Genomic DNA, 12,789 nt, shown 5'->3' on the forward strand with positions numbered 1-12,789 from the left:
CTGGAAAAGAAAAAAATGTGCATAACAGGAGACAGGGGACAGCAGGAGGAGGGGACAAATGGGACAGGAAACAGCATTTTATCAATATAAACATGAGTTTCCACTAAGAAGTAAGGCCTAGTGCCAGCGCGCTGGTGGATGTCCTGCGAAGTCCCCTTCTGCAAGAGGCAAAGGAAATGAAAAGCAATGAGAGAGTCTGAAACTCACAAGGTCGCAAGTAAAGCCCATCAAGCTGCAACTTCACATCCTTGCAGTCCAGAGAAGAGACTGATTTGCGTTATTAATTCTACCAAGAGGAAATGACTGGACCACAGTAAAAGCAGAATAATTTTATAAGAATTTTCGTAAATCAACTCCAACAGTATCTTAGTGGTTGGTAAACAGCACCTTTAAGAACCACCACAGAATACATGATAGTGAACAAGAAATGCACATTTAATGAACCTTCATTTTAAATGAGATTAAATATTTTAAGTACAGCTAATTGGTTCAAAAAAGAACAAAAAAGAGGGGGGAAAAAAGAGAAAAATAAAGAAAATTTAAAAATTAAAAAAGCTTTTTCTAGCTTCAACCAGGACTCTGTCCATGGTTAGCAGAAAAAAGAACATAGTTTCATAGAAAGTTATTTTTACCTGTGAGGAAACAAAAGATACACTTCGTGTGTCAGAGCCTCTGGAAAGAGGAATGCTCCCAGCATCTGCTGTCATACGAATGACTGGCAAATGTGGCAGTTTCGTTGTAACAGTTTTCAGTTTTTCTACCTGTTTGTCACCTTCTGCACAACAGAAAAAAAAAAAAGAGGGAATAGGAAGTATTTTGTATGTTTACCAGCCATCACTTGTTCAGATTCAAGCAACACTGCACAGTAAAGAAAGACTTTCATACAGTTTTAAGTTTCCATTATATTTAAAAATATACCATAAATGTTGTTTTTCTGACAGTATTCCCATTTGTTAGTATTTTCTCTGACACTGGCAAACAAGTTGGTCTACACAGGTAGAGTTGGCAGAGGGGGTTTGTTTAACAAAATACTGCTAAGACTCTTGGGATTGTTATTTAAAAATTTCCAAATATTACTTTTTTAAGGAGAAAAAAATATATATGTAAACCAATAAAAGTATATTATCCTATCCTTGTCCAACAGCAGCTACACACTGTTTCATTTTGGGTATAAACCACCATCTTATTTCTATTATAAACCCAAATTCTTTTACATTCCTACTTGAAATAGTTGAGGTAGCTATCTATTTGTCCTAAGTTTATGCCTTTCAGAAGAGTACACCTATTGTAAAACTGCTAAGCTATCCTCCCTGAACTTTAATACTGAGCTAAACAATCCCTCTGTGGTGTGAAAAGCCCTTTCATGCTTCAGTAACACCTGAAATGTTAAGTTTTGATGCTGCAAGTATTCTGTGAAATTTTGTATTTTCTTACTTTGTTGTAGACTTACATTTGAGGTTGAGCGCATCTTAAATTTGAGGTAATTTCTAAAACCCACCCCCAGGCATGCTTCTGTTAGTGTCCTTTTAAAATACATTGAAAGAAGAACTTAAATTTCCTTCAGCCTCCAAAGACAACACATGCACACTAAAGAGAATTTCACGTCGAGTTAGTTTTCCTAGCTTTTGCTTTTTCTTACTGCACTCTGTCAGAATACAAAAAAAAAAATAAAATTACATGCATCACTATTTCTCCATCCTCCCAAACTCCTGCACTGTCAGCAAGGCTGTCTGCCTCGCTTAAACACTCGGACTACCTAAGGGCTCTTTTCATTAACAAAGCTCAAACAATGAGGACTACAAGGATTTGATTCCTAGGTTCCAGATTCAGATCACATCATCAGTGAACCCCTGCTAACAGAATCCATTTGCATCCCAAGTCAGTGATAAAGATTTTTTCTATTATTTTTTTTACAAGATTTCCTGCAGTGAAGCTCTTTCAGTCAGTATGCCTTGTTTTGTTTTGGTTTTACACCTCTCATACAAAACTCATTGCAAATTAGTAGGTGTGTATTTTGGGGACAAGGGCAGAGGTATGGGGGTGCGCATGCACAGCAAGACATTACATATCTTACAATGCTGTACAACAACATAGCTATCATGAAATAACCAGATTTTCCAAGCTTTAAGGAGAATAAAGAAAGAAATATCACTTTCCTGAGTTAGATTCAATAAAAAGCATAGCTAAAAATACTAAGTACCTGTGATACTAGTTTCCCAATTCTTTTTAATTAGTTCTTCCAATATTCCAATTATATTGTTCCAGATATGATCAAATATTTCAGATGCCACAGCATCTTTGATACAGGCATTGGGAGAAACAGGGGGAATGCCACGCTTATTCCTCTTCTCAGCAAGATGCGTCTTCCTTTGTTCCCAGCTCTTATCATCACTAATAAAGGAAGCAAATTCAAGTGAATTCCCATGGGTTTTGACTTTTTTTTCCCCTCCTCCTTCTAATACACCGAACGAACAGAAACATATACATGGAAAAAAAGCCAGTCAGATGTAGATCACAACAAAAAGAAATCAAATTCAAATGTAGAGCATACCTATGGGAACAGAACTCATTGAATACATACAATGACTTCTTTCTCTTTTGCTTGCAGATGAAAAAAAATTAAAATCCAGTCAGGGCATTACAACAGAAAGATCCGCAGCTCTAGAAAGAACAGCTTTATACGTGGCACTTAGTCATTTGAGAGTAAATCCCGTGCTTTTTACCATAACATAAGGGAACTGTTGTTGCATTTGGTAGGAGGACTATCACATAGAACATCACTTAGTCATTTGAGAGTAAATCCCGTGCTTTTTACCATAACATAAGGGAACTGTTGTTGCATTTGGTAGGAGGACTATCACATAGAACATTTCTTTTTTATCATATCTGCACACATGTGCAACTCTCCACCACTGATGAAAGAAAAACAACTTCAAAGGATTTCTGCAGCCTGACAAGAATAGCAGAGCCCACAGCCTTACACTCACCTCCTTCCCTTCGACTGCTATGTGAACAGTTCTATTTTTAATAATTTTTTCCCCTCCCTCCCTACCTGGAGAAGCACAGTGCAGCAACATTTCCTAAGTTGGTCTTCTAATACACCTCTCAGGAAGAAAGTTTTAACATTTTATTTTTTTAATGTCATTCTTTTTCTAAAGAAACACAATTTTTTTGAGATTACAAGGATGATCTCAAATTCATAATGGTTTCTACTATGTCCCTTCCACTTCTCAGCCACTTCTTCAATTCTTTCTCAAACTGGACTGCAAACTCATTAACTATAACTGAGACTTGAGTGAATGGTGCAACTCACAAAACAAGCAAGCTATTTTCATATCAGGTTTTGTAACACCTAATGTTTTCGTTATGGAGAACAAGGTATTTCAGAATTGAAGGCAACAAGAAACAACATATCAAGAAGGCACTAAGGAGAGAAGTGCACCTTTGGTCAAGTCTCTTTCCCGAATTAAGTTTGCTTACTTAACAAAATGAAGAAAGAAACCCAAGAGGATCCTACCCACTCTCTTTCAAAAACAGGACTGAGAGGGTTTCAGTCTGCTTCCTCAGTTTTTCAGAGCAACCATGTCTTTTTCCTGTAAGTGCATCAAGCTTTAGCACAAAAAGCTGCACTTCGTGCCCCACTAGTCCTACCAAAGCCTCCTCTGCATAGAGGCCTTTTAGAAAACAGCACATTAACAGGACACAGTCTTTCATCCACCCAGTAGCCTGGTTGCTGAAGCATTCAACTGGCTCATGGGAAACCAAGAAGACAGTTGCATGACTCCTGTCACTCAAAAGACTGCTCTAAATGGAGGTTGTATCCTGCACCTCTCCTCACAAAGCTGCTATACACTGCACAGAAATAATTTAAGATTCATTAGGGCACACAGTGAGAACACTGACAGTACAAGGATCCTAAACAATCTGGTGGTCAAGGCTCATATTCGAACCTCCCTGCACAAAACACCTCAGAACAACTAGTGGTTAAGACACATTCCTCTGACATGGGAGATGTGAGTTTTGAACCACCAGAAAGGCAACACACTTATCTTACAGATGCCCAGTAAGTGCTCTGACCACTGTGCTGTCCAACACTGATAATAATATATGATAAACAAATATGATCACCAATAATTTTTCATTATATTCTTCAAAAATACATATATCTGTTATTTACAGCTCCTTGTTGTCAAAGGCAAGATATTCTTCTATTTCTCCATCCACATCGTAGATTTCTTCTTCCAGGAATGAATACAGGGATGAGTTAGAGGCAGAAATCCTAGTGGAACCTGTGTCTAGTGATTTATGTTTTGGAGATGCTGTTGGGATCAGTCTAGAGCCTGAAATGCAGAGCCTGAAAAAATATACAGAATGAGGATTAAATATTCAAAGAAAGAAGAAAGTGCGTATTTTATTACACTGAAATGTTTTAGTAATAGAAAAGCAGTATTTGTACATATTTCTGAAGAGGCAAGACCAAAAAGGAAACTTAAAAAAAATTAACATACTCTTTTATATTACTGGTACGTTCACTGAGGCCAGGTAAACGCTTAGATTCTATGCAGGTATCACTTCTGCTCTGAAAATGCTGAAAGCCTTCATCCTTTGGCAATAGGAGCTGCTTTCCTAAAACCCTGAATAGAGAGGAGAAGAGACAGCGATATCTTAGATGGAAATCCACTCTATATGCAAATGTCAAGAATACAAATACCCACAAACAGCAGGCAGTGTGAAACCACGCCTTACATTCGCTTTGAAAAAGCAATTTATGCAGTGGCCAAGGCCTTGTGTAATGCATTAACATTGCCTACTATTTAAGTGATTAAAGTTAAGATCATTTATGCAAGATTAGATTCTACCTTATAATTTTTAAGAGCAAATAGTCAAATTTGTTAAGATAGTTCTAACTGCAGATAAAGTAAACATGCTTCCTTTCTTTTCAAAACTCTGTAAGAAATGTTTAAAATAGATATGGAAGACAAATAACATCTGCTATGACTTTACTTCTCCAACTCCAGTATCCATCAACATGAGCAGAAGTCCTAATTGAAAATGTTTACATGGATAGTTAACGCTAGAATTGGTGTTCAGAAAAAGCACAAATTCCAACATGCGTAATGCACAGAGACAGAGGGGAAAGGTAAAAGCAACTCTTTGAAGGTACACAAAGTTATAAAATAATTTGTGAACACAGTATAGGTAAATAATAATCACTATTCACTGAACTGTTTTTAACTAGAATTTACAAGGGATCTCAAAAGAATTTACCAGTCACAGCTGTACGGCAAGTGGCAATGCTCAGACTCAACTGAACACATTTTTTGAGACCACCTTTTACAGAACAGCACTTTACACCAAATGAAGCTCTAAGCAATAGCCTTTTTTAATTTTTATTTTGTAAGCCAAGAACAAAAAGCTTTCTCTTTAAAGAGATCTGATCTCTCTTACTGATGACAGTGCTCAAGTATATCTATTCCCACATGCTAAGTATTCATGTATCAACACAACTGTTGTACAAATTATGAAGGACAGCCAGCAAGCTCTTTGAAGCACAACTCAAAAGTAAGTATTCTTTTGAGTAACTCATCAACATAAACTGAGTTTTAAGTTGTAAGCTTAATAATGAAAATAATTTTATTTTTCTTTTTAAGCCACAGGATGTATCACATCTCTTAGTATCAAATGACAAGGAGCCCCTAGATTTCCTCAGTTCACTTTCAACCTCTCAGATTTGGTTGGTATTGCCAGCATTAGATTTGAATCAAATCACTTACTTAAAAAAAATATATATATTCACCTAGTGAAAACAATCTGAAAATATAGTGAAATGACTTAATATTTTCACTTAATTACACAGCACAAAACCCGTCTCCATTTTATGCATGTTCTATTTACAGTATTTTTACACTATCTAAAAAAGGCAAAGCATGCTTTAATGCTAGTGAAAGTTGCCTGTTTTATTTAACAGTTCTCTCCTATTTCTGACAAAGTGTGACAAACTGTTAGTTGATTTTAGTTCATATTTATTCGTAACAAGCCTCTGAAAATAATGCAAAAGCATTGAAGGCACACCACAGCTATTGACAGCATTCTTTTTAATGCTGTTAAACTACTGACTAGAAGACAGACACATGCAGGTCTGTTTGGAATACGCCACGACATCTCATTAGGAATGCCATGCCACCACTTATGAAGGCAGGACAGAACAATGCAGTACAACACTGACTTCTGTCCTCTGTGTTACAAGAAGCAGTCATCAGGCTGCCTAGACATTTTGCACATCTATGCAAAATAATTCTCATTAATCGTGTATGCATCCTCATATCTGTTCACCTAGTTATTGTCAGGTTAATATAACACATTGTTTTACATCGATTTACATAGCCTAGGAAGACATTACGGCCCTGCAGTGTATGTGAAGCATGTAGCCACCTCCATTTTTCATTTCTTTTTAGAAGAATCAGTAACAGAATTTCACAGTATGTCTTCATTTACAGTAAATATTATTTAGTTAGAAAAAGTCATTATGAAATAGTGCATCTTTGTCTCCAATCATTGTATTCAGCAAAACAAAGAGCATTAGCTACTAGTGCACAACCACCCAGACTTACTGCGTAACTGTGGCACAGCTCAGTCCCAGAGATACAGATTTGAATGCAAAGGTGTTACTGACATCATACATCAAGAGCAGTTCATATGAGGGTAAAATACCCCAAAATATCAAATTAGTGTGATAACAGGTTAAAACTAGTACCAGCTAGACATTTCCTTACCTTAAATGAGGAAATTGTTCAACCCAGTCTGTACATTCTGCCTGCAGGCTCTGAGTTTGGGAGGTCACTTTTCCTTCAAACAGCATTTCATCAATCTCCCAAAATAACTGATGCACTCTCTGTGTGTTGGCTTTATCAAATTCCTACATGGTATAAAATTAATGGTTGTTAGCAAATACGCATACATATTTGTGTTAAAAACCTCACAATATTTAAAAAACAGGACAACTTGTTCCAATGTGGCTGAGCATCCCAGAATAGATTTTCGGATCTTTCTTACTCTGCAGTCACAATTTAGCTGCAATGCAAAAAAAAACCAACCCAACCAACCAAAACAACAACAACAAAACAACAACGACCAGAAAAATACTACCCAGATAGTCGGCCTGAACAAGGTGATTTAGCAAAAAGGAACTACCTGTCTACAATTAGCTGGCAGAAACCACCACTTACAAGGAGTCCTGGCTCCCTCCCTGCTCCAACATGGAGTGAAGCTTGCACACTGCACCTCTGGGACCCATAGCACCAAAGCTCCTTGCTCTTTTGAATAGCGTTTTTCCTTTTTGAGTAAAGCAGCTAAGAGGGCCAAGAAAGAGCACCTTTCTTCTGCATGGCATAGTCCGGTGGTTAGGAAACAACCCTCAATGTGAGAAATGGCCTTCCATACTTCTTCACTGAAGCTACAACTCAGCGCAACCAGAAATTGGTGAGTGCAGGTGCATATGAAGGTAGCAGTGTAAAGCCTGACTTGACCCACCAATGCGGAAACAAGCACTTGGCTGAGGGTTCCTTGCCTGGGGAACCATTCACATCTTCAGCCACTTATATTAGACACTTTGAAACACAGAAGAAACTGTTAATACTCAGGGCCCAAATTGTATCTTTCACTTTCAGCTGAATGCCCCAATCACTTCAGGTTACAGAAGGGTTCACACGAAAAAGAAATGAGGAAAATAACTCTGACCCAGGTTATTGTATGATCCAGGGTCAAGCTTTCTCCTAAAGGACTGGAAGTGACAGATGGGATCCTCTAAAGGTTAGGATATTATGCAAAAGGTGTGGCAGAACTACCACTACCATACATGGATGGCTTTTAAAAATGGAAATGGCAGTGACTGCAATGCTTCTGGATTAATGCAAGGCTGCTAGCCTGCACCAGGTATACCTCCAGAGGTCAGCCTCCATAACAAGTTTAACCTCTCTCTGCATCATTTATGAAACAGAACTGAACTTGAAATGTTCAGGTTTGTTTTCCCTAAATTTCATAATTTCATATTTTTATTCAATTTTTCTTTGCTACACATCAGCTGCACTGATATCAACTTGCAAAAAGAATTACTTTCTAAATATTCAATTAGTATATACTTAATCATTAGGCTATAATGAATGAAAGTGGTTAACTTCTCCTACAGAAGAATGGGCTCCATGCCCATTTTCTGTAAAATTGATCTACTCTACAATATTTAGATAAAGTGTACTGTAGAAGTTTATCTGACATACATCATCCCTCCAGGAGTAAACTGAACTTCTTTCAATAGACAAACCAGTAGTACAGCTGCTTATTCCAGACCAAGAATTATTCAACTCCGTGGGTGTTGTACCACCACTAGATGAAAGTGATGAAAGCGCTTCACTGTGAAAAGACAACCAATTGAAAGGAAAACCACAATGAGTTTCTGTATAAACATTTAAAAAATAATGCAACTCATCACATAAATGGACAGCGATACATATTCCTGTTGGACACAAGATCTTCAGGACACGCTCTTAGAATCTATGCAAAGAGTTGCAAATGTATGTCTTTAAGTAGAGTGCAACGAATACATGCTCCTATTTGTACCATTTACTGCCTTAAAAGCAATTCCTTCTACAGCATTACACTTTAATACATATATGTGTGTGTGTGTATATATATATATAAAAAAAATGCTGTACATATATGTATATCATTGCAACTGTAAGGGCACTCTAGAATATATCCACAAATATACACATGCACCAAACATTTCCACCTCTAACTATTACTTTGTTTTCTCCAGTTCAGCCAATGGGCACATCAAAACTATGAATTAAAGACAACACAAGCCTTCTTTAACTCTATTAGAAGCTATCAGAAGAAAATAATGCAAAACTGAGACTAACATCTCTACAAATGTTTCAATAGCAATGAGTTACATATCTGTACACAATGCCTTTTATGTTGTCAGACCTGGTGCACTTTAAACCTTGAGCTTTGGGATTCCAGATCTCAGAAAGCTCTAGCTGGTCCCTGACAGCTACTGCCCACCTTGGGATGCAGTGAAAGCAAGGGCAGTCAGACACACAGGCCAAGCAAATCCTAACCAGTGCCAACTAGAACGAAACTTCTTCAAAGTTAACTGACCTGCAACGCTGGTGAGCGTTATTTGCATTTAACCTTGAAGTCTGACTTCTCTTCCAGGCTTAATTGGTGCCCTTCACTATCGTCTAAAAACATGCAAATCCACAACACAAACCAGGAGTAAAGTTCAAACCCTCTAAACAATGGGTTAGGTCTATTTATATCCTGCAACAGTTGTCATTCATGAGAATGACTAGAAGTACAACTACTGAAAATGAGTATCAATCTTGAAATACTTACTTAAACCAAGAGTCCATTAATGAAGTACTATTTCAGCAGTGAATACATACCAAGTATAATTGTTGATGGCTTCCTGCACGTTTCTCTCAAAAACTGCTGGAAGAGACTCTCTGCTTTTTCCAGAAAGACACTGATTTGTGGAACCTCTGGACAGTCCCTTCCTATAAGCAAAGAAACACATCATTATAAACTTAACTCACACCTCCAATGGAGGGAAAAAAAAAATAAAAGAAAGATGACAACAATTCTGTTGGATTTTGTGATCCTATCCATCAATGCAAACATTTGCTTGAAAAATAAACTTTCTTTTTTAAAATAGTTTTTATTTACCTTATTTACACAAGTATTTTTCAGAAAAACATGCATTTAATTTGAGACTTATTTTACTCCACAGGCAACCTCCTTTGATTTTGTGCTTTAAAATTTGCATGAAGTGCACACAAACGCAGCAGCACCTCACTACTGTAGAAACAGAGCAAAAGTACAAACCAGTAATAGTCCACACAGTAGTTATTTAGCTGTGTGCTTCTGTTCAATCATTAATGTAAAGCCCATTTTCTCAGACCTTTCTCTGCATAAAAATAAGTTGCGGATATGGCGCCCAGCAAACAGTAGCCTTCCTCAACTTGGCTGGCTTAGGTGAACCGCGATATCAATACATCAGCAAACATGAGCATATTCTCAATACATTTACAGACCACAAAGCATCGGTTCCTACAGTACCAAAGACTTCTTAACACTGTATTAAAAACCAAGCCACAAACTTTTTAGTATTATGCCTTTCTAGCATAAGAAATGCTAGAACTTGTCTTTTTTGGTTCTTCAAATACCTGAACACATACTCAAACTTTAAAACCATCTCTCACAAACCACACACATAAATATTAATATACTGCAAGAAAAAAATTTTATTACTAGCCTTAAAAAAATACCTTTCCACGAAGGAAGAGATGACTTTTTTTTTTTTTTAGTGGAAACTGTTTATAATCATAGACTTTCTACAACCTCACTACGTTCTGCCATTAATATGTTAAACCCACCTCTTCAGAATATATACGAATGTATCAAAGTGTTCCTCAGAAAAACTTACACAGCAACAGATTACTTCATCTGTGTGTATCCAAGTTCCTATTTTCATCCCATAAAATCCTCAGGCCATAACTCAGAACAGCAGCATGATTGCATCAAAGTACATTTGTGAATGAGTAACTATAAGAAAACAGCTCACAGTTCAAGAATTTTCTTGATTTCTTTAGCCAAGAACTGCCAATTGGCTCTACAATAGCTAGGATTGCTCTGCCTTCAAATCATAGCATCGTTATGGTTGGAAAAGATCTTTAACATCACCAAGTCCAACCATTAACTAACTCTACCATGCCTGCTTCTAAACCATGTCCCTGAGCACCACATCTAGATGGCTTTTAAATACATCCAAGGATGACACTTCAACCAATTTCCTGGACAGCCTGTTCCAATGCCTAATAACCCTACCAGCGAAGAATTTTTTCTTAGTATCTACTCTAAACCTCCCCTGATGCAACTCGAGGCCATCTCCTCTCATCCTATCACTCGTTACTTGTGAGAAGAAACTGACCCCCCACCTCATTCCAACCTCCTTTCAAGTACTTGTAGAGCGCAGTAAGCGCTCTCCTCAGCCTCCCTTTCTTCAGACTAAACAACCTCAGTTCCCTCAACAGCTCCTCATAAGACTTATTCTCAAGACCCTACACCAGCTTTGTCGCTCTTCTTTGGACACGCTCCAGCACTTCAATGTCTTTCTTATACAATGGTGACCAAAACTGAACAGAGCACTCAAGATGTGGCCTCACCAGCTCCAAATACAGTGGGACAATCACTTCTCTAGTCCTGCTGGCTATACTATTCCTGATGTAGGCCAGGATGCCATTGGCCTTCTTGGCCACGTGGGCACACTACTGTCTCATATTCAGTCAGATGTTGACAAAACACCCCCAGTTCTCTTTCTGCCAGGCGGCTTTCCAGCCACCTTTCCCAAGCCTGTAGCATTGCATGGGGCTGTTGTGACCAAAGTGCAGGACTTGGCACTCAGCCTTGATGAAGCTCATACAACCAGCCTCAGCATTCTTATTATCCTTTCTGGTATTTATCTTGCCTTTACACAGCTCACAAAGACACATATGTCAAAAGCCTAACTTTCCACTCAAATGGACCACCTCACACATCCTACTCCTACATCTTGGCTAGTAAGCCACCAAAAATGTACCACAAGTTTAAACTTCTCATAAGGGAAGACCTTGAATTGCAAATTCCTGGAGGCTGGTACAATAGCAGTGGAAAGCATTTCTGTGTGTTTGCTCTAAATTTCCTCCCTCTTCCCTAGGCATCTGTTTTTGGCCACTGTCAGAACCAAGAGGCACTATGAAAAGTGGCACAGTCCAGTCTAGTGAAAACTCCATTTTGCCGTAAGTAATGGTGAGCTCACAGCCCATCTTCTACATGGAAAGCTGGTCCCCTCTGTTCACGTACATCCCTACCATTTCATTTGTCATGTTATTGCCTGGGCAGCCTTATAGAGTATTTTCCTTTTTTTTTTATTTTCATAGCCAACCCCTGTTCTTAGTATTTTTCCACAGCTTAATATCACTACCAAGCCTTCTCACTTCACTGCTCAACCATTTACCTGGTCAACTAGCTCGAGCTGGCCAGGACAGATCCCTGGGAAACACCACTGGAGGAGGAGGTAACCAGGTACTACTGTCTTGCTTGCCTGTGCAAGAACCCTTTCCTCTTGTATTCCAGCTACTTTATTTACTTGATAGACTTTCAGCAACCCAAGCTAACTACACGGATGTTCCCTTGTATCTGTAAGGCTTTTTGACTTCTCAAAGGACCCCAGGTGGGGGGATTCTGTGGCTCTGAAGGAAACCTTAACATACAAACATGGAAAAAAAAAACCAAAACACCAGAAATACCACCAATAAGATTTCACAGACTCTCTCTGTGAAACAAAGCATATATATTACACTTAATGGCATAATACATGATGTGTGATGGAGTAAAAAAGGGTTTCTGCCATATCATTTCACCGCATGCAGTGGTACTACTCCTCCTGACTCCTTAGACCACATGCCTTTAGGAGATGAGCCAGGAAACGACTGCAATAAAATAAAACGAAAGGAACAACAGCTCCCAGCACATCCAACGCTTCCCAGGAGCTGGTGAGGGAACGCCAGGGCCTGCAGCAGCTCCTCGGCTGCTCCACAGCCCTCATTCAAGTCTCTGCAACCACAGGCAATAACCGATGCCAGTACAAAATAATATTGCTGTCCGCCGACACCCACCGGTGCTTCACCCGCACTCTGGCAAGAACCGGGGCGCAGCCTCCCCCGCCCGGGCCCTGCCGCCCACACTCACCCC

General features: G+C 38.6%; 1 protein-coding gene across 1 annotated transcript in view; it reads right to left on the minus strand.

Annotated features, from left to right (window-relative positions):
* The window catches only part of FAM149A (family with sequence similarity 149, member A), a 13,371-nt gene extending 3,824 nt beyond the window's left edge, over nucleotides 1-9,547 (minus strand). The window contains exons 1-7 of the mRNA XM_010192488.1: nucleotides 9,444-9,547; nucleotides 8,274-8,406; nucleotides 6,774-6,916; nucleotides 4,509-4,634; nucleotides 4,178-4,354; nucleotides 2,201-2,391; nucleotides 633-772 (exon numbers count right to left, since the gene is read on the minus strand). Coding sequence (XP_010190790.1) covers nucleotides 633-772; nucleotides 2,201-2,391; nucleotides 4,178-4,354; nucleotides 4,509-4,634; nucleotides 6,774-6,859 — 720 coding nt within the window. The 5' untranslated portion in view covers nucleotides 6,860-6,916; nucleotides 8,274-8,406; nucleotides 9,444-9,547. The remainder of the gene's footprint in view (nucleotides 1-632; nucleotides 773-2,200; nucleotides 2,392-4,177; nucleotides 4,355-4,508; nucleotides 4,635-6,773; nucleotides 6,917-8,273; nucleotides 8,407-9,443) is intronic.
* Between the last annotated feature and the right edge of the window lie 3,242 nt (nucleotides 9,548-12,789).

The sequence above is a fragment of the Mesitornis unicolor genome, unplaced genomic scaffold (genome assembly GCF_000695765.1).
Source record: "Mesitornis unicolor isolate BGI_N332 unplaced genomic scaffold, ASM69576v1 scaffold25369, whole genome shotgun sequence".
NCBI classification, from domain to species: Eukaryota; Metazoa; Chordata; class Aves; order Mesitornithiformes; family Mesitornithidae; genus Mesitornis; species Mesitornis unicolor.